General features: G+C 35.8%; 1 protein-coding gene across 1 annotated transcript; it reads right to left on the reverse strand.

Annotated features, from left to right (window-relative positions):
* Positions 1–21256: 21256 nt before the first annotated feature.
* LOC143573955 (fasciclin-like arabinogalactan protein 21) lies at positions 21257–22408 on the reverse strand. The gene has a single exon (XM_077058711.1). The coding sequence runs from the start codon at positions 22255–22257 to the stop codon at positions 21289–21291; it is 969 nt and encodes a 322-aa protein (XP_076914826.1). The 5' UTR covers positions 22258–22408; the 3' UTR covers positions 21257–21288.
* Positions 22409–23319: the final 911 nt, after the last annotated feature.

Below are 23319 nucleotides of genomic sequence, written 5' to 3' on the forward strand. Positions count from 1 at the left end.
TGATGCTTTAGACGGGCGGGATACGGGACATAAGCAGGGTTAATGATGTGAGGTAGTGGCCGGACTCCAACCGGCTTCTTTTCAACTTGTGGCTCAATAATTGGTGTAGTACCTTGTGACTTACCCGGAGCCTCTACCTCTATCTCCTCATCTACCAATTCATCATCCCCATTTTTCCCAATTTCTTTATTAACTACCCCTAGACCAAAAACCCTACCACTACGAGTGGAGATGGCTTTCAATTGAGCAGCCGGATTAGTTTAAGGAATACCTGAAAACTGACCTAGAGGCCTTTCTTCCAAACGACGAGAAATATCACCAACAGTCCTTTGAATATCAAGAATAGCAGATTGTTGATTCCTAAAAAGTAGGTCGTGCTAGGAAAACTTCTTTTGTGTAGCTTGGTCTCTCTCCAGGATTTGCTTCATCATCTTTTCCAAACGTCCAATTCCACTGTTCGAATCCTGCACATTATTTTGAACATTAGTATTATCGGTGTTATTATTATTATTAAAATACTGACCTTGTCCTGAAGCAAAAGAATTTTGAAATCCGAGTGGTGCGCCTGACGGACGCCAATTAGAACCATTCTGATTCGGGTTCTTGTAGGTGTTCCAACTCTGATTGTTGTTATTGTTGTAATTGTTGGGAAACCTATTCTGACCAGCAACAAAATCGACCTGTTGATTCATCACTGGGCACTCCAACGTACCATGTCCACCTCTACAAAACTCGCACCTGTCCACCTTGGCCTTCAGCTCCTTAACTTCTCGAGTTAGTGATTCCAAAGCAGCTGCCACACTAGTATCCAGATTAACCTGGTGTACACCTTGAGCGGATGAGGATGTACTGCTAACGGGAGTGGAATTCCCACGATGTGGCACTTTGGCAAGGTCTGATTGAGCGAAGCTCTCAAACATCTCGTTACATTCGGTGACATTCTTCCTAGCCAGTAGACTTCCTCCCGCGGCCGTGTCAAACCGAACTTGGGTTTCGTAGTTCAGCCCGTTGTAAAATTTCTCCACGAGAGCCCATGGTGTAAGACCATTTTGTGAACAACGAGCTAGCATGTTCTGAAAACGATCCCAAGCATGACAATATTGCTCCCCCGGCTCCATGTGAAACGAGTAAATCTGATCGCGAAGAATAGCCACTTTAGCCGGTGGGAAGTATCTCTTGATAAATGCAGACTGTAATGCTTCCCAGGTGGTGAACGTGCCAGGTGGCTGAGTGTCAAGCCAAGTAGTTGCTTTACCTGCAAGTGAAAACGGAAACAGATGTAAGAAAATAACATCTTCGGTAGCACCTTGTAAATTAAAAGTTTTAAGAACGCGGTAAAGTCGGTTAATGTGAGTCGGTGCACCCTCGTCATCACGCCCATTAAACTGATTGGTTTGAACGATGTTGTTCATGACGTATGACGGAATTTGCCATGAGTTGGAGTTTTCGATCTGGGGAACGACAATGCATGACTGGTTTCTAGTTAAGCCATCGAAGGCTTGATCAGCAATTGTCCTATTGTCGACCATTTAATCTTGACGTCTTGGACTTTCGGGTGGTGAACTGTGCGGAGATGACTTTTGTGACGAACTAGCCTCGGACTTCAATGGGGAAAATTCAAGATCAGCCAGTGGTGGTCCTTGCGAACGAAGATGTGGCATAAACCTGAAAAACGCAAAAGACCAAGTGAGTAGACTCGAATACATAAAAACAAACAAAAATAACCTAAAACTTAAATTAGACTCCTACGACTCAAACAAAAATAAAACAAATAGCACGGATGTAGCAGATAAGTCCAAGTAAAGCTAATAACGCAATCGCCAAGAGTCCCCGGCAACGGCGTCAAAAACTTCATGTGCTAAAAACAGTCAATTAAATATCAACTAAATTTAACAAGTACTAAAAACTAGACCTAAGACTCAACTACACAAAACACCGGCAAATGAACCGATCAATTGTATTAAAGCTAAGTAAGTCCAAAATTTTGAACCCACCTGACTCTCTAAATTACGTTAATTAACTAATTATACTCGACTTACGACACAACTATTTGTTATTAATGTTTTAAGGGGGTTTTTAAACTATTATTAAACTAAGAAAATAAATAAACAAGTAAACGAGAAACAAGCAATAAATCACAAGATCGAAACCAATAAGAGAAGGAATCTACCTAGGTAAGAATCCCATGTATCAACAATCATCAAGCAATGGACAAATAACATGATTATGGAAACTGATTTCTAAACGTATTCATCTAACAAACCCTAGGGACCATTGACCGAATCAAACGAAATCCTTAAGAATAAATATTAGATTATTAAGTAATCAGTTGAATTGATTTCCTTAGAGTCCTCAATTAGGGTTAATTAATAGTATCTAAAGCAAGCAATCTTACGAAACACTAAACCCTAGATAACTTGATAAGCTAAACATGACATCATGAACAAGGATCAACACAATATGCAAGAATATTGTCACTATCTATCCTAGCATGCAATTGACCAAGACACATGAATAACTCCTCACCTTACAGCTATTGGAATTTAGCAAAACATTCAAAATCCTAATCAACTATCAACAAGCTTCTATGATCTAATAGGCCTATTCAACCATAATAATCAAAACACCAAGTAATTGATTAAACATGAACCCTAATATCTAAAGAACACAATTAATAGAAAACAAGATCCATGTGAAGCAATAGTTAAATAATCAATCAAGATAACAAATATTCATATGCATCATGGAAACAAAATCAAGTCTTTACTATTAAAATAACAAAACCATAATCAAACAATTATCCAAAGCAAGAATCAAGCATCAAACATGTTCATCAAACCTAGGTAGACATGAAGTCTAGCCTAGAATCATTGTTAAAAACAATCCTAAACAAGTGTTAAAAACAATCCTAAACAAGTATTAAAAACAACTGGAACAAAGACATGACAAATTATGAACAAGGAACGAAAGTTAGAGCGAAAAAACCCTTTGCGATTGATCCTTGAACAACTGGAGGAAAGAACTCTCGACCCTCCTTGGTTCCTAGCTTCAAATCACCTTCAATACCTTAGTTCCCTCTCCAAAATCAGCTGCCAAAAGTCTTAGGATCGGCTAGAGAATGAAGATGTTTATATAAGCGAGAATGGGCTTGGGCTTGCAATTTTTTGATGACCAGAAGGCCTTAGCGCCCGGCGGCTGCCTAGGCCCTTTGCCTTAGCGCGGCGCGGCGCCCTCCAAACATATCCCATGAATTTTTCTTGTTATTTATTTCTTTAAATAAGTTAGATCTCATCCTTACCTTCCAAGCAACGATAGAACCTTCTAGACCTTCTTTCCCTTGATCAACAAGCCACCATCTACATGAAAATAAATCAAAACTCGTAAGTGAAGTAATCATGTAATCAATAACGAACATAAACTTCGCATGAAAAGATAGAAAGAATTGAGTTTAACATGCAATACACCAAAAGATATAAAACATGTAGACATATAATAAACGTGACTCAAGACCTTAAATTAATAAAAGATAAACAAAACATGAACTAAACCGAACTCAAAATATTAAATAAACATAACTTTACAAGGGATTCAAGATGTATAAATAGACGTATATCACTCATCATCAATTTTTATTTAAAGACTTCCAAGGCAAATTTTCTAATATAAGACTTCTTTCCTTTTAGGCTTTATTCATTAAACTCGTCATTCCGGTTAATCTCCAAATCACCAATCTTTCAAGTTTATTACTTGAACGTGAGTACTTTTCTTACCCCGTTTTCAATCTTTCGTTTTGAGGGTGATATTGCATACTTATTCAAACCAAATGATTTATACTTGAGTCTTAAACCACAAACTTTATTGTATACTTTACTTAAATAAATGCTCAATTGGTGGGTTGATTCATAAATCCTTAGCTATTTGGTATTCTTTTAAAGCAAGGTGTCGTTAATGTATTTTTATTAACGATTTCATACAAAAATCCTAGACTATTTGGTACTCTCTTATAGCAAGGTGTCGTTAATGTATTCCTATTAGCGATTTCATTTATCCAAATTATTGCTATTATTTATTGCTTCATATACAAGTTGTGGAATTTCTTATTATATACATATTGTTCAAAAACTATGAAATTGCTCACCAACCTTTGTGTTGACAAACTTTATTTTATGCAATGTTACAGTTTTGACTTTTGGTTGACTCGAGACTTGAAGGAAAACGTAACCAAGACCGTTAGGATATTAGCAAAAATGAACAATATATTATTTGCTATGATTTGTTTTGGTTATTGTATGAACATGTTATGTGACTTCTTATGATTTTGTGAAATTAAATGAGTTGATTAAATATTTTCGCTTAAATAGCGTCTTGTGTATTTGGGCAATCCGTTGCACCCCGGCATGTTTCGCCGCCTTTGTTCGGGGTGTAACAGATTTGTATCAAAGCCACAAGACTATAAGATAGGTGGTTAGACGTAACGACCTAGTATAATTTTTGCTTTAGGGTCCTTATACGTATGCTTATACGTGTTTACTCTATTTGATTGTTCATTGCACTTGTTTATTTATAAACTTATTTAATTCAACAAAGATCATAAATGTACACATACACACACTTTCATAGAATACTCAAGGTATTCTTACGTTAAAACGCAAAAACATTGATTTTTATTGTGTTTTATGGATTACATGCCTAACTAGGATCCCGTTGTTTAAAATCGCTTAAATGTTGCATTTATACCGGGTTTGAAACCATTATAGAAAGCGAGACACTATGAAATGACCATTTTACAAAAAGATTCGAAGAATCGAAGGTGATTTACTTACCTGGGATGGTTGAATTGTAGTGGTCATTTTTCTAGGTCAACGAACCGTGTTAAATGTGTCAATACTTTAAGCAGTCGAATGCGAGTGTTCCCGTCGCCATCCTAATTTTCGGTGTTGAAACAATAGAACCACGGTGGTTCGTGGACTTGTGATTCGACATGACATTGTATTCTGATTTATTATTTTTGTTACTATCGTTATTTGAGTCGAAAACATGAAAAAGACGCAGTGGTACGTGCACATGTTTAGACTCCAATTCGGTGTCTTATAAATATTTTTAGTGTCGGAATATCAAATAATGGTGGTTAAAGTACGACTTTCCGATTCTACAAACCTCAAAATCTCAATATTTTCAAACTACAACCTTTCAAAATCATTTACATTTTGTTTACCAATTGTTATTTATATACAAAGTTTTATATTTTTTTAACACTAACATCTCCTCCTCACTAACACTAGGAATTCACAATCAAACATAAAACTTTTATTTTATTTTTATACGCCCTCACATTCATTCTATTTACCTCAAACTTATTTCATTTCTTTATAATTTATAGAATGCCTCCACTAATACGCCAACCGCGCAAGAACTCCAACCGACACATGGCTGCTTTCGTCGTCAAACAAATGGCCGCGATGATTCTCGAACTTTTAACCCAAATACAAGCTACTCAACCCGTTGTTGTACCGTTGAACCCAAACCCGCATCCTACTTGTAAAAGCAATTCACTAGTGCTAACCCAACCGATTTTTTGAACAAACTGTGCGACTACTTTGTTTCAATGGTTGGAATCAATGGAGAGTCTGTTTCGACATAGTGAGTGCCCCGACGCGTAAAAGATAAATTTCGCTTCAAGCATGTTTAAGAAAATCGCTCTTACATGGTGGGCTATTGTCATGCACCTTCAAGGGTCGGAAACGGCTATGGCGCTTCCATGGTCCGATCTCAAGGCATTCATGATGAAAAAGTTTTATCCCAAACACGAGCTCCAAAAGCTCGAGGAGGAATTTTGGAACTTGAAGCAAGAAAGTGGTGATAACGCCGCATACTCGCTCCGTTTCCACGAATTGAGCATTCTCGTCCCTCATTTGGTTACCCCAGCTGAACGCGAACTTGACAAATACATTGGGGGTTTACCTATGCAAATCCGGGACTCAGTAATGAGTAGCAAACCCATGACCCTTGAGGACGCCATTACTCTAGTCGGTGCGCTATCGGAGAACCATGTGAAAGCGGGTACCCTAACCCTCAAGAAACCAAGTGAGAAAAGAAAAACCGAACCCTCACCATAAGCCAAAGTTGACCCACCACCTCAAGCCATCAACTAATCAAACTATTCCCGCCATAACAACAACAAAAGAAACCCAAAACCAATTACCGAAACTATGCCGTTACCCAACCGCAACCTCAACAACAACCACAAGTTCCTCCACAAATCCGAAAACCCTATACCGGTACTTTCCCACTATGCAACAATTGCCAACTCCACCACCAGTCACACCTACCTTGTCGTCATTGCAACCTTTGTAACCGATTTGGTCACCTAAACACCACGTGTCGATCCGTACAACGAACTCCACCCAATCAACCAAGAACCACTCCTCAAAATACACAAAACCTTTGTGCACCATACCCACAAAACCCTCCTCAACAACCCCAAGCTTGCTTTAACTGTGGTGATCCTAACCATTTCCGCAACAATTGCCCTCTCCTAGCCTAAACCATGACCGTACCCTACTACCAAGCCCAAGCCTACCAAGTCCAAACCTACAAACCTCAACTTCCCCAACACAATGCACCACTCATCCAACTCATCCAAACCGTCCAAGACCCACCTCCTCCTACCCCTCAAGTACCTCAAGGAAACCCCGATAATCAAGGACGAGCTTTTATGATGAATACTAATAAAGCTCAAGTGGCGAACGATGTTGTGAACGGTATGTTTCTAGTGAACCATCATTTGGCTTCTATTTTATTTGTTACGGGTGCCGATAAAAGTTTATTTCTTTGAAGATTGAGTCTAAAATTGTTGTGTCTCGAACCAAGCTTTCTCGACCGTTTTCTGTTGAAGTCGCCAATGGAAATTCTATCACCATCAACTCCGTCATCCGTGATTGTACTCTCATCCTTTCTAAGCATAAATTCTCCATCGATCTCATCCGATACAAATGGGAAGTTTCGATGTCATGGTAGGCATGGATTGGTTATCTTTGCACCGTGCCGAAGTTGTTTGTTTCGATAAATTCATTCGAATTCCGCTCATAAACGGTAAAGTTCTTAAAGTCATCGGCAGCACTACTTCTAGAAGGCTAAATCTCATGTCGTCCTCTCAATTGAAAAAATACTTACGCCAAAAGTATTATCTGTTCCTAACTCTTGCGGTGGTAGAAGACAAAAAGGAAAGGAAAATCCAAGATATTTCTATTGTTCGTGATTTCCTCGACGTCTTTCCCCATGATGTCACTGGTCTTCCACCCGTTCGTCCGGTTGAATTTTGAATCGATCTTGTGCCCGACACAATGCCCGTGGCCATGGTTCCTTATCGTTTAGCCCCGTCGGAAATGCAAGAATTGCCGAACCAACTCGAAGAACTTTTCGATAAAGGTTTCATTCATCCAAGCTCTTCTCCTTGGGGCGCTCCCGTCCTATTCTTGAAAAAGAAAGATGGTTCGTTTCGCATATGCATCGATGATCGAGAACTTAACAAACTCACTATTAAAAATTGTTATCCTTTTCCACGAATTGACGATCTCTTCGACCAACATCAAGGCGCAACTTGTTTCTCAAAAACTGATCTTCGATCAGGTTATCATCAATTGCGTGTTCGCGAAGAAGACATTCAAAAAACCACTTTCCGTACTCGATATGGAAATTTCAAATTTTTTGTCATGCCCTTCGGGTTAACCAATGCCCCCGCGGTGTTTATGGATCTCATGAACCGCGTTTGTAAACCATTCTTGATGAATTCGTTATTGTCTTTATTGATGACATCCTTATCTTTTCCAAGACCAAAGCCGAACATGAACATCATTTGCGTTCCATTCTCGAGCTCCTTATAAACGAACAACTCTATGCTAAATTCTCCAAATGTGAATTTTGGCTAGAGGAAGTTCAATTTTTGGGACATATCGTAAACGACAAAGGTATTTATGTTGATCCCGCTAAATACGAGGCCGTTAAGGATTTGAAAAATCCAACGACTCTCACGGAAATTCGATATTTCCTCGGTTTGGCCGGATATTATCGGCGATTCATTCGAAACTTTTCCAAAATCTCTTTAACCCTCACCTCCCTTACTCATAAGGGAAAACCATTCGATTGGGGATCAAAACAAGAAGAAGCCTTTCTTACTCTCAAGGACATGCTTTGCAATGCTCCCGTTCTAACCCTTCCCGATGGAAACGACGATTTTGTTGTATTTTGCGATGCTTCTCATCAAGGTCTTGGTTGTGTCCTCATGCAACGAGGTCAAGTCATCGCTTACGCATCAAGGCAACTTAAGGTCAACGAGAAGAATAATACGACTCACGATCTCGAACTTGGTGCCATCGTTTTCTCTCTCAAAATCTGGAGACATTACCTTTACGGTACAAAATGTGTTGTGTTTACCGACCATAAAATCCTTCAACATATTTTTGACCAAAAAGATCTCAACATGAGACAACGACGATGGGCCGAATTACTTACTGATTACAATTGCGAGATTCGCTACCATCCCGGCAAAGCGAATGTTGTCGTCGACGCCCTAAGTTAAAAGGTTAATGTTAAATCCGTTCTGCTTTTAAGCGTTGTTGTTCAAACCGATCTTTAAATCTGTGTCTTTCAAGCTCAGCGTACCTCCGTTGAAGTAGGTAACATGTACGACAGAATGTCATGTGGGGCCGTACTTCAAATCGAAACTAAACCCGATGGTCAATCGTTTGTGGATTCCCGATCGCGTTGACCTTCGTACTTGTATACTTAACGAAGCTCACAATTCGCGGTATTCCGTTCATCCTGGTGCAGATAAGATGTATTTCGATCTTCGTCCTACCTTTTGGTGGTCGTGTATGAAAAAGGACGTAGCGTTATTTGTATCTAAATGTCTTACTTGCTCAAAAGTCAAAGCCGAACACCAAAGACCTTTTGGTCTACTTGAGCACCCAACGATTCCTGTTTGGAAATGGGAAGACATTGCTAAGGACTTTATCACTAAACTACCCAACACCCAAAAAGGAAACAATAGCATTTGGGTGATCATCGATCTTTTAACCAAATCTACTCATTTCATTCCGATCCGCGAGAAGTATTTTGTCGTGAAGCTTGCTCAAATCTATGTTCGGGAAATTGTGTGCCGACACGGTTTACCATCGTCTATCATCTCCGATCGCGATGCTCGTTTTACCTCTCATTTTTTCGAAGACTTCAAGAAACCTTAGAAACACGTCTCGACCTTAGCACCGCTTATCATCCTCAAACGGACGGAAAATGCGAACGTACGATTCAAACATTTAAGGATATGCTACGAGCGTGTGTTCTTGATTTCGGTGGGAATTGGGATTCTCACATTCCTTTCATTGAGTTTTCTTATAATAACAGTTATCATTCTAGCATCAAGACGGCTCCTTCGAAGCTCTTTACGATCGTAAATGTCGTTCCCCGATTAGTTGGAACGAAATCGGTGAAGGTCAAATCACAGGACCCGAAATGGTCCAAGAAGCCACCGGCGTTATCGATCAAATCCGTAAGAACCTCCTAGCCGCTAGAAGTCGTCAAAAGAGTTACGCCGACAAACGGCGAAAACCGATCGTATTTAATGTTGACGATCTTGTTCTTCTAAAAGTATCTCCTTGGAAGGGGGTAGTCCGCTTTGGAAAGAAGGGAAAGCTAGCTTCTCGTTTCGTTGGTCCTTTCAAAATTCTTGAGCGTGTTGGGAAGGTAGCTTATCGACTCGAACTACCGGCAGATCTTGCCAGTGTTTATCCGACTTTTCATGTTTCAAATCTTATAAAGTGCTTAGCCAAGAGTAATCTCCATATACCTCTCGACGAAGTGCATGTCGATGAGTCAATGATCATGGTTGAACGACCCGTTGAGATCATGGATCGCAACGAGAAGAAAACCAAGCGTAGTCGAATACGGTTAGTTAAAGTTCAATGGGAATCACGGCGTGGCTAAGAATTCACTTGGGAGCGAGAAGATACAATGAAGGAGAAGTACCCACACTTGTTTGCGACATCGTCATCAACTTAATTTCGGGACGAAATTTCCTAAAGTTGGGGATAATGTGACATTCATCAATTTCGGGTAACTTCTGTATTTGTTTTATTATGTAAACCCGACCCGTTTGTAACCCGAACATTTCAAATATATAAAATATTGGATTTTTGTCATTTAAAATATATAAAATATTTATTTTATATTTGTTTTATTATGCATTGTTTGACCATTTAAACATACCCATTTTCATGCAAACCATAAAAGAAGCTTTATAACCAACCCTTCATTCTTTCCCTTTATAAAAAAACTCATCTCTTTCATTTCCACCTTGTTCATTTCTCATCTTTTCTCTCCCAACCAAAGAACACAACTTCAACTCTTCAAGGTTTCTTAATAATCAATCAAGATCCATTCTTTAATTTTTGTTTTGTTACTTAAGCTTGTGGTACAACATATATATAATATGCACCCCTTGTTTACCTCCGGCTTTCACCTTCTCCGGCCATGGTCAGGTGAGGTGATACGCTACAAGGCAAGGCTTCATGGAGGACTCATTATAGTCCTTGATTATACTATATTTCTTTTAATGCTTACTAGTCTTGCTTAAAGTTTAAGTAGTTTAATTTGTATTTCATATTTGTTGAGTTCCATGGTTATGGGTTTCTAGAGACTAGCCTCGGTTTAACCATAAATAGCTCCAAACAGTAAACTGAACTTTGTTTACTAGTTTTGTTAAATAATTTTATAGACATGCTTTATGTTAGATTTAAGTTTCTAAAATTATTTTTATAAGTTCCATGGTTATGGGTTTGTATAATCTAACCTCGGTCTTAACCCGAAACAAGATCCGAACCAAAAACCAAACTTTTGTTTAAAGACTTTATTGTTAACTTTTAGGTTGTAAAACTTAAGTATCATCATTTATAAATTATTATATAAGTTCTTTGATGTTTGGGCATGTAGTAACCATTCTTGATCTTATTCCGAGATGTAAACCAAACTAAACCGATTTCACTCGCTTAAGACACACAAGTGTGTTTCTAGCTATCAAGACTTGTATATTTCTTTAAAAATACTTTATAAACTGATTTTAATTATTTTCTTAAAGTACTTGGAATGTTGAATCCAACTTGATCTTATAACAAAGTTTGGACCGACAAAACCGAACACCCGCTTAACGGACGTTGTTAGTTCTAAAACAATAGAACTACATACTTGGTTAAGTCTTCTTAAATTTTATTGAGTTATCTCATAACATTTATTATTTTGGAAAGTTGACTTTGGGTTTGCCCAATTATCAAGACCCGAACCAACAACTCGAACACTTGTTAAAACCCGTTTTGATATCTATATTATAAAGGGACTTGCAATCTTACATTTGTACCCACCTTATTACTTAACATAGGTTGAGTAAATATTAAGGGCTAGATACTTTAACCCGGTTTCGAGCAAACTTATAATTTAAAAGACTAGTATTATAATTTCTTAAATATTTGTATTTTTAAACCTTAAACTTTAATTGTTTACATTTCTCATCATCTATTTTTATTTAAAGACTTCCAAGGAAACTTTTCTAATATAAGAGTTCTTTCCTTTTAGGATTTGTTCGTTAAACTAGTCGTTCCAGTTAATCTCCAAATCATCAATCTTTCATGTTTATTACTTGAACGTGAATACTTTTCATACCCCGTTGTCCATCTTTCGTTTTGAGGGTGATATTGCATACTTATTTAAACCAAATGTTTTATACTTGAGTCTTTAACCACAAACTTTATTGTATACTTTACTTAAATAAATATTTGGTGTTCTATGATTACATGCCTATATGCTAATGTGTTTACTGCCTTTGGAGGGTTGATTCATAAATCCTTAGCTATTTGGTATTCTCTTATAGCAAGGTGTTATTAATGTATTATTAATTGACGATTTCATAAAAAAATCCTAGACTATTTGGTATTCTCTTATAGCAAGGTGTCGCTAATGTATTCTTATTAGCAATTTCATTTATCCAAATTATTGCTATTATTTATTGTTTCGTATACAAGTTCTGGAATTTCTTATTATATACATATTGTTCAAAAACTATGAAATTGCTCACCAACCTTTGTGTTGACAAACTTTATTTAATGCAATGTTAAAGGTTTGACTTTTGGTTGACTCGAGGCTTGAAGGAAAACGTAACCAAGACCATTAGGATATTAGCAAAAATGAACAATATATTATTTGCTATGATTTGTTTTGGTTATTGTATGAACATGTTATGTGACTTCTTATGATTTTGTGAAATTAAATGAGTTGATTAAATATTGTCGCTTAAATAGTGTCTTGTGTATTTGGGCAATCCGTTGCACCCCGGCATGTTCCGCCGCCTTTGGTCGGGGTGTGACCTAAATATTAAAACATGAAAGTATGAAAGAAAGAAAGAATGAAAGTAAAAATGAAGGTACATACTTATGTATGAACGAAAGAAAGATGAACATGTTAAGTAACTAATATGTATCTTCTGATACATATAAGTAAGTATGTGAATGTAATTTATGTTGCTTGATTAACTAGAACTCACTAGCGTAGCTAACTTTTAGTATGCACACTGGTAAATAAGTTAAAAGAGCTAGCGTGAGGATGGCGCATGGCATGGATTAAACGGCTAGCATCTAAAGATGGAAGAAATGATGTTTTATTTTATATTTTATGTTGAGACAATTCATAATGTTTTAAGACAAGTATTCTAGGGTTTGTAAGGAATGGTTGACTTTTATTATTCTGCAAAAAGTTTTTAATTAACTCTGATATTTAGAACTTTGTTTATGATTAAATCTAACGCTAAAGTAGGGAAACGGGAACATGGCCTAACATGTTGCAAGCTAGTCCCTTAACTTCTTGTATGGACACAAAATAGGTTAAAACAAATCTTTAGGGTGTAGATTGGATAAATTTCAATGTTATATTAATAAATAACGAAAAAGATAAAAATTTTACATATTTTATTAATTACTTTACCCGAAAACGAAAATGGGTCAGAAAATAAGTATGTCTATTATAAATGAAAGTCCGAGTTGTTACACAACTTTCCTATTCTTTTGAAGAGACAAATCACGATCCTTTAGTTTCTCAACAAATCAAGAGAGACTGAGACTATTGTATGTGTTGGAGTCATATATTATTGACATAATGAAGATACCCAAACTTCAGGTTAAGTGTCAATGAGTGTGTCGACCAACCTATCAATGTATTCGATCACACGTTTCTCACTTCCGATATGTTTTATTTCGCTCACAAGCTTGCAATATCTTTTGATTAAACGATCAAACAATTCTCCAGTCATCATCTCAAAATTATCAAATTTGTTCTTCAAAACTTGCCTTCTATTTCTTCTCAATGTAGCTTCAACATTAAACAAACTTGAAAAATTCTATTTTGAAAATTTTCAAACTTTTGTGTTCCCAACGTATAAGTTCTTAGCAGCGTATAAGTCCTTAACAGCGTATATGTCCTTAGCAGCGTATAAGTCTGAGAACTTATCCTCCGTATAAGTCCAGAACATATTCGGCGTATATGTCTAAGACATATATGGCGTATATATCTAAACAGCAAGATTTCTCATTATAGTCTCTCTATGTCTCATATACCTCAATTTTTAATAATATTTCATATATTAAATAAAATGGTTCAATTACAATAGAGAGGTGGATAAGCGGGCAACAAGCTGTGCCGCCACTCCCTTTTTAATGACAAACCTGATCCTACTAAAAACAAAGTTACAGTTCTTTGGCATTGATAAGTTACTATGCACGACCGGTTGAACTCTTTTAAGAAATGTAATAGCTTCAGGGGCAAGGGAGCCAAATGCATCAAAAGCAAAAGGAATGAAGACGTGCTGATTCTCGACATATGCTTTGTCATGCTTAGCATTTTTTCCTGATTCCGCCTTCACCACAGCCTGCCTAACAACAAACCCGGTATCCCTAAGCGCAACAAGGGGGATACTCCAGTAAGGTCAATACAAGCGTGCTTCCCCCCAGCCCATCCAAACACAAGAACGTCTGTTGGCCGAATAGTATACCTCCATTCAAGGGGATCTGACAGGAAATTCACGGGAGCTTCTTTTTTTGCCGAGACCCCCGCTCGTTTCAACACATCGCAAAGGACACATCTGACCAAATCATGTCTATATTTAAAACCTGGAAGCTCCTTGCAACGAACCGCATGTTCACCAAAATTATCCAACCAAACTTTACAGCACAACGGACATGGCTTATCAACTTGGATTAGTGGGTTCATTAAACGATTTTTAAGAATGGCTCGGTACTCCACTGTCGACATGTGTTGCCCTAACCCTTCGATGGGGATGACGTTCAAGAAATCTTGAGCATGTGGAGCCTCAAGGCATTCTAACACCGCTCTCTGGCGAGTTGATAAGTTCATATCCCAAACTTTGGAGGATTTTACTATAAAGGGCACTCGCCAAAGCATGTTGGGCTTTAGGGGGGCGTTGTCCTTATTAGCGGTGTCCTTATTATCTCAATCAATAGTAGTGAAGTACAACAAGATGTGACAATTACATTACAACTACTTTCTAGATCAAAAAGTTATTGAACGTGTAAGCTAATCTCCTATTTATAGACATGATGCCCAACATATACGCCGGATATGTCACTTATACGGCGTATATCCTCTGCGTTGTATAAGTACATATGTGTCGTATATGTGTACTTATACGTTCCAACACATTAACATATATTCCAAATCACTAACTATCAAAACCTATACACAACTAAGCCATAGACGTTTTATGCACTAACAGACTCCCCATTGGATATTGCTTGGTCTTGGTTTCTAAGAAATAGACATTCATGCTCCAACATCAATAACACTCAACCGCCAATAACAAACCCTGTCATAATGCAGTACATACCACTTTTCCTTCAAACTGATCACAACCACGAATATTCTTGTGTAGCGCAAACAAATAACCTGAATCAAGCTTAATCCTTCAAATGAATTTCGCAAATTGTTTTAGGGAAAGTGATTACAGTGTTGTTAGGTGCCTAAGCTTGCACGTGAAACCCTTCAAAACTATGTTGTTTTGATTAAAAACCTAAATATTACGTTGAATCAAAATCAATCCTTCAAATGAGTTTCATAAATTGCCCTTCTTGATCAAAATAAATTTCTCCAAATCTTCAACTAGACTGCCTAAATATCTCTTTGACAATTTATTATTATCATGCCAATCTATATCTAACTATCATATCCATAATATTTCACTAAAATACCCAAAATGCCCTTTGTCAATATCCAGTCTTTCCCGTATCTTCACAACTACTATGTTGATCTTTGCCCGTGTATAATCTGAGTTTGTCAACTTGACTTGTTTACTAACTTCAATACAAAAAATTGTCTTATTTTCTAACCTACCCAACACCTCAACCTTTTTTTTTACCAGATTTAACACTCCCTCGACCTATATTACGTCCATGATATCTACAACATAAACAAAATCATAAATTTTAAACATTTCTTGAATTTTATTGTTATCAACCGTCCATTTCTAAACTAGTATTAAGTTTTTGTAAATTATTAGTACTATATATACATGAAACTATTAGCAGCTTGAATCTTTCACATGCTCGAAACAATATGGCTGTAACTATGTTTCCAATTTCCAAAATATGTTGTAATTGAATAAACTGTTGGTTTGACTTAAAAAGTCAAACTGAAATTCAAAATTAAATTTCCAACACTTCCCTTGACTTTAACGTCATAACAGAATTAAAATTTTTATCTAGGCCAATTTTTCATTGGGCTAAAACAGAACAATGCTAAATCAAATTATATGACAGAGATAGTGGTTCGAAGCCCATGTCTGAATCCTAGTCAGGATTCATGGAAAATTGGGTGAATTATGATATATTTAAATACAAATCTAATGATATATTTGTTAATTGTTTTTACAAATTATTTTCATAATCAGTGACGGAACCAGGAATTTTAGGTGAGGGGTCGTAATAGTATTGTTTTAAAATTTTAATCCGTTAGTGTAGCTAGAAGTTGGCAACCATAACCTTCAAGGTCCCGCATCTTGAGACCCGGCTTCAGTCTCAACGCTTCGGGAAATGTCCACATATTTATGTTTTAAGAAAAAATATTGGTTGACAAGGGTCTTTCGTTTTGTTTTTTTCTTTCTCTTGAATATTAATCATATAATTTAGTAAACTGTTTTTGCAAAGACTGGTTCACTAACAATTTCAAACTTTTTATTCTTATTCTTATTATTATTATTATTATTATTATTATTATTGTTGTTGCTTAGAATTTAAGGGATTTCATGAAGTTTATATGATTGGTTTCTTTTACTAAATTATCTTAATAAATAAATATTTATACATATAAGAATTGTATTATAAATTTATAACAAACTAAAATAATAAATCTTAAATTAAATAAGGGGTTCAAACCCACATTATATAAATATTTAGTCATTCAAAAAAATTTAAAAATTAATCTACCTATTCGAATAAAGTAAAATAATTATAGACACATGTCGGTTTGTGGTTAATTCTCACAATTTTTTTTCCTCAAAAACTGATATATGTTATAAATCAATAATTATTCACTTTCCTTTTACACACCATTTATATTATATCTATAATATGATTAGATTATTCACTTTTCTTTAAACTCTATTTATATTATATCTATACACTTTTATAAAAATAGATTTAGATATTATACTTCTATACATTATTAAAATATATTTCACAACATACTTGGTGAAATCAAAAAATAAACAACAAACCGTGTTTGTTAAATATTGAAAAGAATATAATTTTAAATGTTATCATTAACATATTATATACTATTTATATTGTTAAAGATTGTAAATATAAAAAACGAAAAACAAAAAAAAACTCTAATATGCTTTCATTTTTACGAAGTAGTTTTTTTAATCGTTAATTTATAAACACATTAAAAAGTAATGTAACATCCTACTTTTAGTTATAATAATAAAATAAATTTCATTTATTTATTAGTGTGTCGTGTATCGGTTTAGATAAATAAAATAATATAAGACGGGCTTGGACTTTAGAAGATGGAATAAAGGATGGAGTGGGCTTAGGTCCATGGGCTTAAGGGAGTATAAATACCCATTAAACCCTAATTTTTCCATTCTTATCCATCTCTACACCATAGCCTACACCTTGAAAAACACACACAAACACTATTCGATATCCCGAGACAAGATCCGAATGTGAAAACTCGAGCTTGTTGGTGCTAGATCATCGTGAAAGACCTAGACAACATGAAGACTAGAACGTGTTCATAACCCGACTTGTTTAAGGTACGCTTATATCTAGAAATCGTTCTTTTAGGCTCGAATTCATTTAGGAAGTCCTAGATCTGTATGAATGTGATGGAAACGAGTCCAACAAACTAATCCGTAGTACAATCCATTAAGTTTGATAGGCTAATTGTTAGTTTGAAGGACCCGTAACATACATACATAAATCGCACCCTGTAAACCCGATGTTTTGAGCGATTGAATGGTTAGGGTTTGTAGGCGCTGGCTAGACGAATCCAATGATACCAAATTTATGATGTTTCGTTAAAGAATGAAGGTTTAATCGCAGATCTAATATGAGTTGACTGTTCTGTGTTCATATCGATTTTGACTTTGACCTCAGGGTCAAAGTCTGGATAAGACTGATGTGATTCGTTAAGGTAAAGTAACGAATTAATTATCCAATTCGTTATGACCAGATAACGAATCAGCTCACCCAGTTCGTTATGATAAGATAACGAATCAGGTGATTCGTTATTCACCAATTCGTTATGTCCGGGTAACGAATCAGCTCACCCAATTCGTTATCTTTAGATAACGAATCCAGTCATGTTCAGATGACGAACCAGTTAACAAATTAAGCTAACGAATCAGAAAAGCAAGGCAGATAACGAATTAGACTGTGATTTGATAACGAATTAGGCTTAATTTGTTATAGCAAATGAAATGGCGAATTAGAAAATGATTTAAAATCCTAATGAAAAATGTGTTAAGACAGTTAATGGAAATAAAATTTTTCCAAGCTGACCTGGCAGGTCGACCCCAGCCAGGGGCTCTGCCCCCTGGACCCCGCTAGGGGCTGCCTCCCCTAGAACCCCGCTGCCAGGGGCGCTGCCCCCGGACCTCCGTTCGTTGTGGGTAATAATTAAACTAGAAATATGATATGGATAGTGATAGTTAATTGATACGTGTAATTGTTATACAGTAGTCGTGCACAGCTCAAGAAGGGAACGATAAACGGTGAACGTAACCAAATTCAGGTGAGTTTCTAGCCCCATTCCTTGTTATGTTTTCGGTGTTGTGTGCATACTCGATGTGATTAGTTAATACAATTACCTTAAGTGGTAAGTGTATGTCTTATATGATTTATGTATGAATGAATGCTTGATGATGCATGAACGATCTTTGGATATTGCATGTACCGTCAAGGGATTGTTTAAAGATATGATATATATATATATATATATGAAATATAAATGATGGAAAAGGGTTCAAATAAAAAGAAAATGTTTCCTAGGAATGGTAAGAACCAATAGAATTTTGACATTTGGCATTAAAACATATGGTGAAAGAATAATTCTAGTAAACTATGTCGGTTATAATGCTAAAAGAGTATTTATAGGAAACTATGACGGTTTTTGGTAATTTTAAATCTTAACCATTGATTGATATGATCCAATGGCTATGATTTATTCCTAGCCTTCCTAGGAAACTACTTGTTTTTATGATAACCCTCCCCATAAATGATGTATGTACGTATGGAAGTTATAATTATGAATGTATAGAAATGTATGGAAGGTATGGTTAGAAAGGGAACGGACCCAAATAATATCCGCGAATGTAGGGAACGCACCCTAATAATATCCGCGAATGTAGGAAACAGACCCTAATAATATCTGTGAAGGTTATAGGACGAGGTATATGTATATATGTATGTATGTATAAAAGGAAAGAATGAAAGTATGATTATATGAATGTATGAAGAAAGGTAAGGAACTATGTATGTATATGTACCTTCGGGTGCGTATATAAGAATGTGTATGGATGTATTGTATGTTATATGATTAACTAGAACTCACTCAGCGTAGCTGACTTTTAGTATGCACGCAGGTGAGTAGAATGAGGCAGCTAGCTTGAGCGGGACACATGGCGGAAAAATAAGAGGCTGGCATCCGAGGACTCAAGATGTTTTTATGATTAATGTTTTATAATTGAAAGACAAGATGTTTGTTTTAAGACAAGTTATGGGATCATGAAATGTTTTATGCAAGTTTTTATATTCCGTGAATGTTTTTTATCAACTCTGATATTTAGAACTATGTGAATGAGTAAATCCAACGTCCAAATGTGATGCACCGGTAACGGGGCCTTACAAGTAAATCCATTTATCTACTGGTTTTTTGTACGTTGTCATATAAATTTATAAATTATAAACATAATATTTAAATCTATCTATTTATTTTTTCGGTTAGTAAACTATACATATATGTGTTAAGTTGTAAGAAATAGTATGTACCAATCACTTTCAAAGATAATAAAGATTGTAATATTTAGGTTCTTAGGTTTTCTTTTATCAAGGATTACTTCGGGTTATTTACGCCTTACGGAACTTAAATTTGATTGTTACTGGTTAAAAGTTGGTATATAGGTCGTTTGGTACAAATTAACTACATTTGGCTCAAATTTGTTACCGGTAAAAAATGGGTAAACTGAATATTTTTATAACTTTGAGAATGCAAATAGATTTATCGTGAAACTTGTTACGGGTTCAAAGTTTTGACTTGAAAATGTAAAAAAAAAAAATGAAAGTTAGAATTTTAAATGTGATTGGGTTTCGAATTTATTTTTAAGTACATTTTTGAAAATAGTCAAAAGATTCTGGATTTTGCTGGTTGAGTACTTTCTCATGATTATGTAAATTTAAGAAAAAATGACAAACACTTCCAACATGTCACCTCCATGCCTATCAATGCTTTTAACTTTTATCAAATTAGAAATATTTGTGTCAGCATTGACTTTTCTTAAATAGTGATTAGAATGTTGTATGTGAAGCATACTATACAAAATTATGTTCAAGTGAAACAAAACATTCACAAAATTAAACAGGTTAACCTGTTAATTTTTTTTATCAATATGAAAAGTCAAGAAGCCCTTCAAACTTATCAAAATCATTTTCATGGTATAGCTCAAAACTACTATTATATGAGAAGTATTCTTCGAAATTGGTTCATAAACAAACTTTTTTCAATTATACATACATGATAGTGAGAATAAATTTCCAATAGATAGAGTGTTTTTAGGTATGCTTTTACACATGTTGTAACTTAATTATTTAAAACACCCCGTGTAACACATGGGCTCTAAAGCAAGTAATCTAATGAAATAAAACCACTAGAAAGAACTTCTAATGCTAAAACTTAAAACTAATAAGTTTGATTAGGTGAATTGGATGAACAGATCACGCAAGCTGCCAAAAGAATAATAATAATAATAATAATAATAATAATAATCTATAATTATATTATATATAAAGAGAATTTCAATAACCTCTTATATTTAAGAGGTATCATCAACCATGCCAAAGATACAACATATAATGCATCAAATTATAAGATTTTAGGGGCACTTATGCCTTTAACCATATAAATGAACGGTTAAATTCAGCTTTGTTAAAAGTAAATTACAATTTTAGTCCTTCAACTTCAATAAGTTTATGTTAATTTTTATAATAGTTACAATTTTACCTTTATTTTAAACAAACTACCTAGGACTTTTAAAAGGCCCAACTTTTACACACCTTAATATTTTTTAAAAAATTACACAATAAAAGCGAGTATTTTATTATCTTAAATTTGAATATGGTATTACTATAGTTTACTAATTTTAAAAAAGCTAACATGTTACATGATTACGAGTTAGTACCGGCAAAAGGTCAAACTGGTTTGGCTCATGGGTCATAACGATTAAGGTCAAAATAGATCGATACAAAAAATGGTTATTTTGGCGGCCCGGAGGGTCTAGGGATCCTCCTGTAAATGCGCCGATGTTTTATATGATCTAGAGATCTACAATTCAAATTATGATTTTCATCAACTTAATTCAACACAAGCCATTGTTATAAGTCTTAATTCATTACAAATATAATTTACAAAACAAAGTACAATTGTACAAACAAGAACCAGCAAAATCAACACAAGCCATTGTTATCCGGACATGCTCGAAGGCTCGTCAATACTCAACGACCGAGCAATCCCATGAACAACCAAACGCTTCGACACGAACAAATCCGGTGCAGCAATCGCCACCTGATCAGAACTCTTCAAACTCTCAGTCACATCCAAATGTTTCCCAGCAACCAACGTCGACAACGACCCGCCTAACACCAACTCTCTAAAACGATACCTCTTTATAACAATATGAAACCTCATAAACCTATCCAACGACGGCGAAGACATAGCATTCAGTGCAACGCTCGGAGGCGTAAAAACCGTCACCGAATCAACATCCGGGAAGTCTTTAACAATCCCATCAGTCACCGACTTCAACCCGATAGCAAACGCCATGAATCCGGACGAACCCAAAACCCTAATCATTTTATCCCATTCATGTTTAATAGTAACGAACCCGCCCGCTTCACAAAACCCTAAATTTATACGTTCTTGACGACGATCAAACGAAGCGAAAGAAGCCGATACTCCATGCATGGCAACAAACTGACCAAGAAACAAATCTGGGTGAGAGATCAACACGTTGTTGATTTCAAGAACTTGTTTTTTGTAATCGGTTTTTGTTATGGAAACTGTGTGGTGTTGGAATAATGTGGGTAAGCATATTTTCAAGGGTTTGCTTAATAGTTCTTGCATGGTGAGCTTTTTGGGTAATATGTGGTAAGCAAGAAGGTGTTTGATCATGTACGGTGGGACTGAGAGGTTCGAGATTGCGGAGTCGGGTATGGCGAAGATGGTAATTTGTGGTGTTGGTGAAAAGAGTTCTGGTGAGATGTGGAGGAAGTTGGCTATAAAGTTGAAGCCTTTTGATCGGAGGAGTTTGGAGGCGGTGGCAGTGTAGTTGGGTGAGGGCGGGTGGTGGTGGTGGTGGTGGCGGCGGAGGGTGGTGGTGAGTATGACGGCGAGAAGGATGGAGGCGGATGTGAAGAATACGCCTTTGCCCATGTGTAGAGAGAATTGTTACAGAATGTTCTAAGAATATTAAGACAGTTTTATTGATTCTTTTATTTCGAATCCGTAAGGTTATTTAACTTTAACATGTTACTCAAAAGGATTAAAATTTGGATGACGTTTAGTGGATTGTAAAAAAATTTTAATTACACTACATTTAACTCAGACATTATATTATTTGTGATACCTCCATCTTCCAACATTGTACTACACTAGTAGGTATCCGCACGATGCGTCGGCGACTACAATTTGCATCCCGGTACTCGTGATATATTGTATAGTTCATTGACCACCAATTCTATTTACAAATATGTTAGTATACAATCATCATACATGGGTATTGTAGTGAAAACTATACATTGATATAAAAGATAACATAGCATAAACAAAGATAAAACTACAACAAAAAAAAAACAATAAACAAAAAATACCAACGTTGGCTTTAATATTTATCGATAAACAACCTTCCCAAATTTGAGGTACGAAACTTTAATCGAATACCAACTTAATTAAGATCGGTTTAATCATTATTCGGTTAATTGGTATTGAGGTCATTGGGTATTCAAGTTATGAATGGCCTGCTAAAAAAACTATGGCTACAAAAATTAAAACCAATTGTTGTGCAGCCAAAGAAAATACATGGATTCAAAATACGTATACCTACATCATATTATCTACACTGCTACACACATTATGCATACATACAGTTACCATACATTACATTACTATCATTCATATACAAGACAGTTTAACCGGGTTACTCAAGCTATATTTAATAGATCGTTGTCATGTGTTATCCTTCCATTAGTCTTTATCTGTTGAATCAATTGACTGCACACAAACAAATACATAAGAAACCCATGACTGTATGCAATGGTGTGATGGAGCCCAGTAAATTTGGTTTTTAAACACATCTTTTAATTAAGTACATCATCCAAGAATTGTTTGTTGTGTTCTAGGTGGGTTTCACCTACAAGATTTCTAAGGAGTGTCTCACAAACATTATGCGCAGCTACAAAAAGAAGCACAAAAAGACCACCTGATAACGAATAGTCT

This window comes from Bidens hawaiensis, unplaced genomic scaffold (assembly GCF_021521415.1).
Source record: "Bidens hawaiensis isolate Kalapana, Puna unplaced genomic scaffold, B.hawaiensis_p1.1 tig00026776_1, whole genome shotgun sequence".
NCBI classification, from domain to species: Eukaryota; Viridiplantae; Streptophyta; class Magnoliopsida; order Asterales; family Asteraceae; genus Bidens; species Bidens hawaiensis.

Coding starts and splice junctions, on each gene's coding strand:
- LOC143573955 (XM_077058711.1), bottom strand. CDS start 22,257: ATGGGCAAAGGCGTATTCTTCACATCCGCCTCCATCCTTCTCGCCGTC.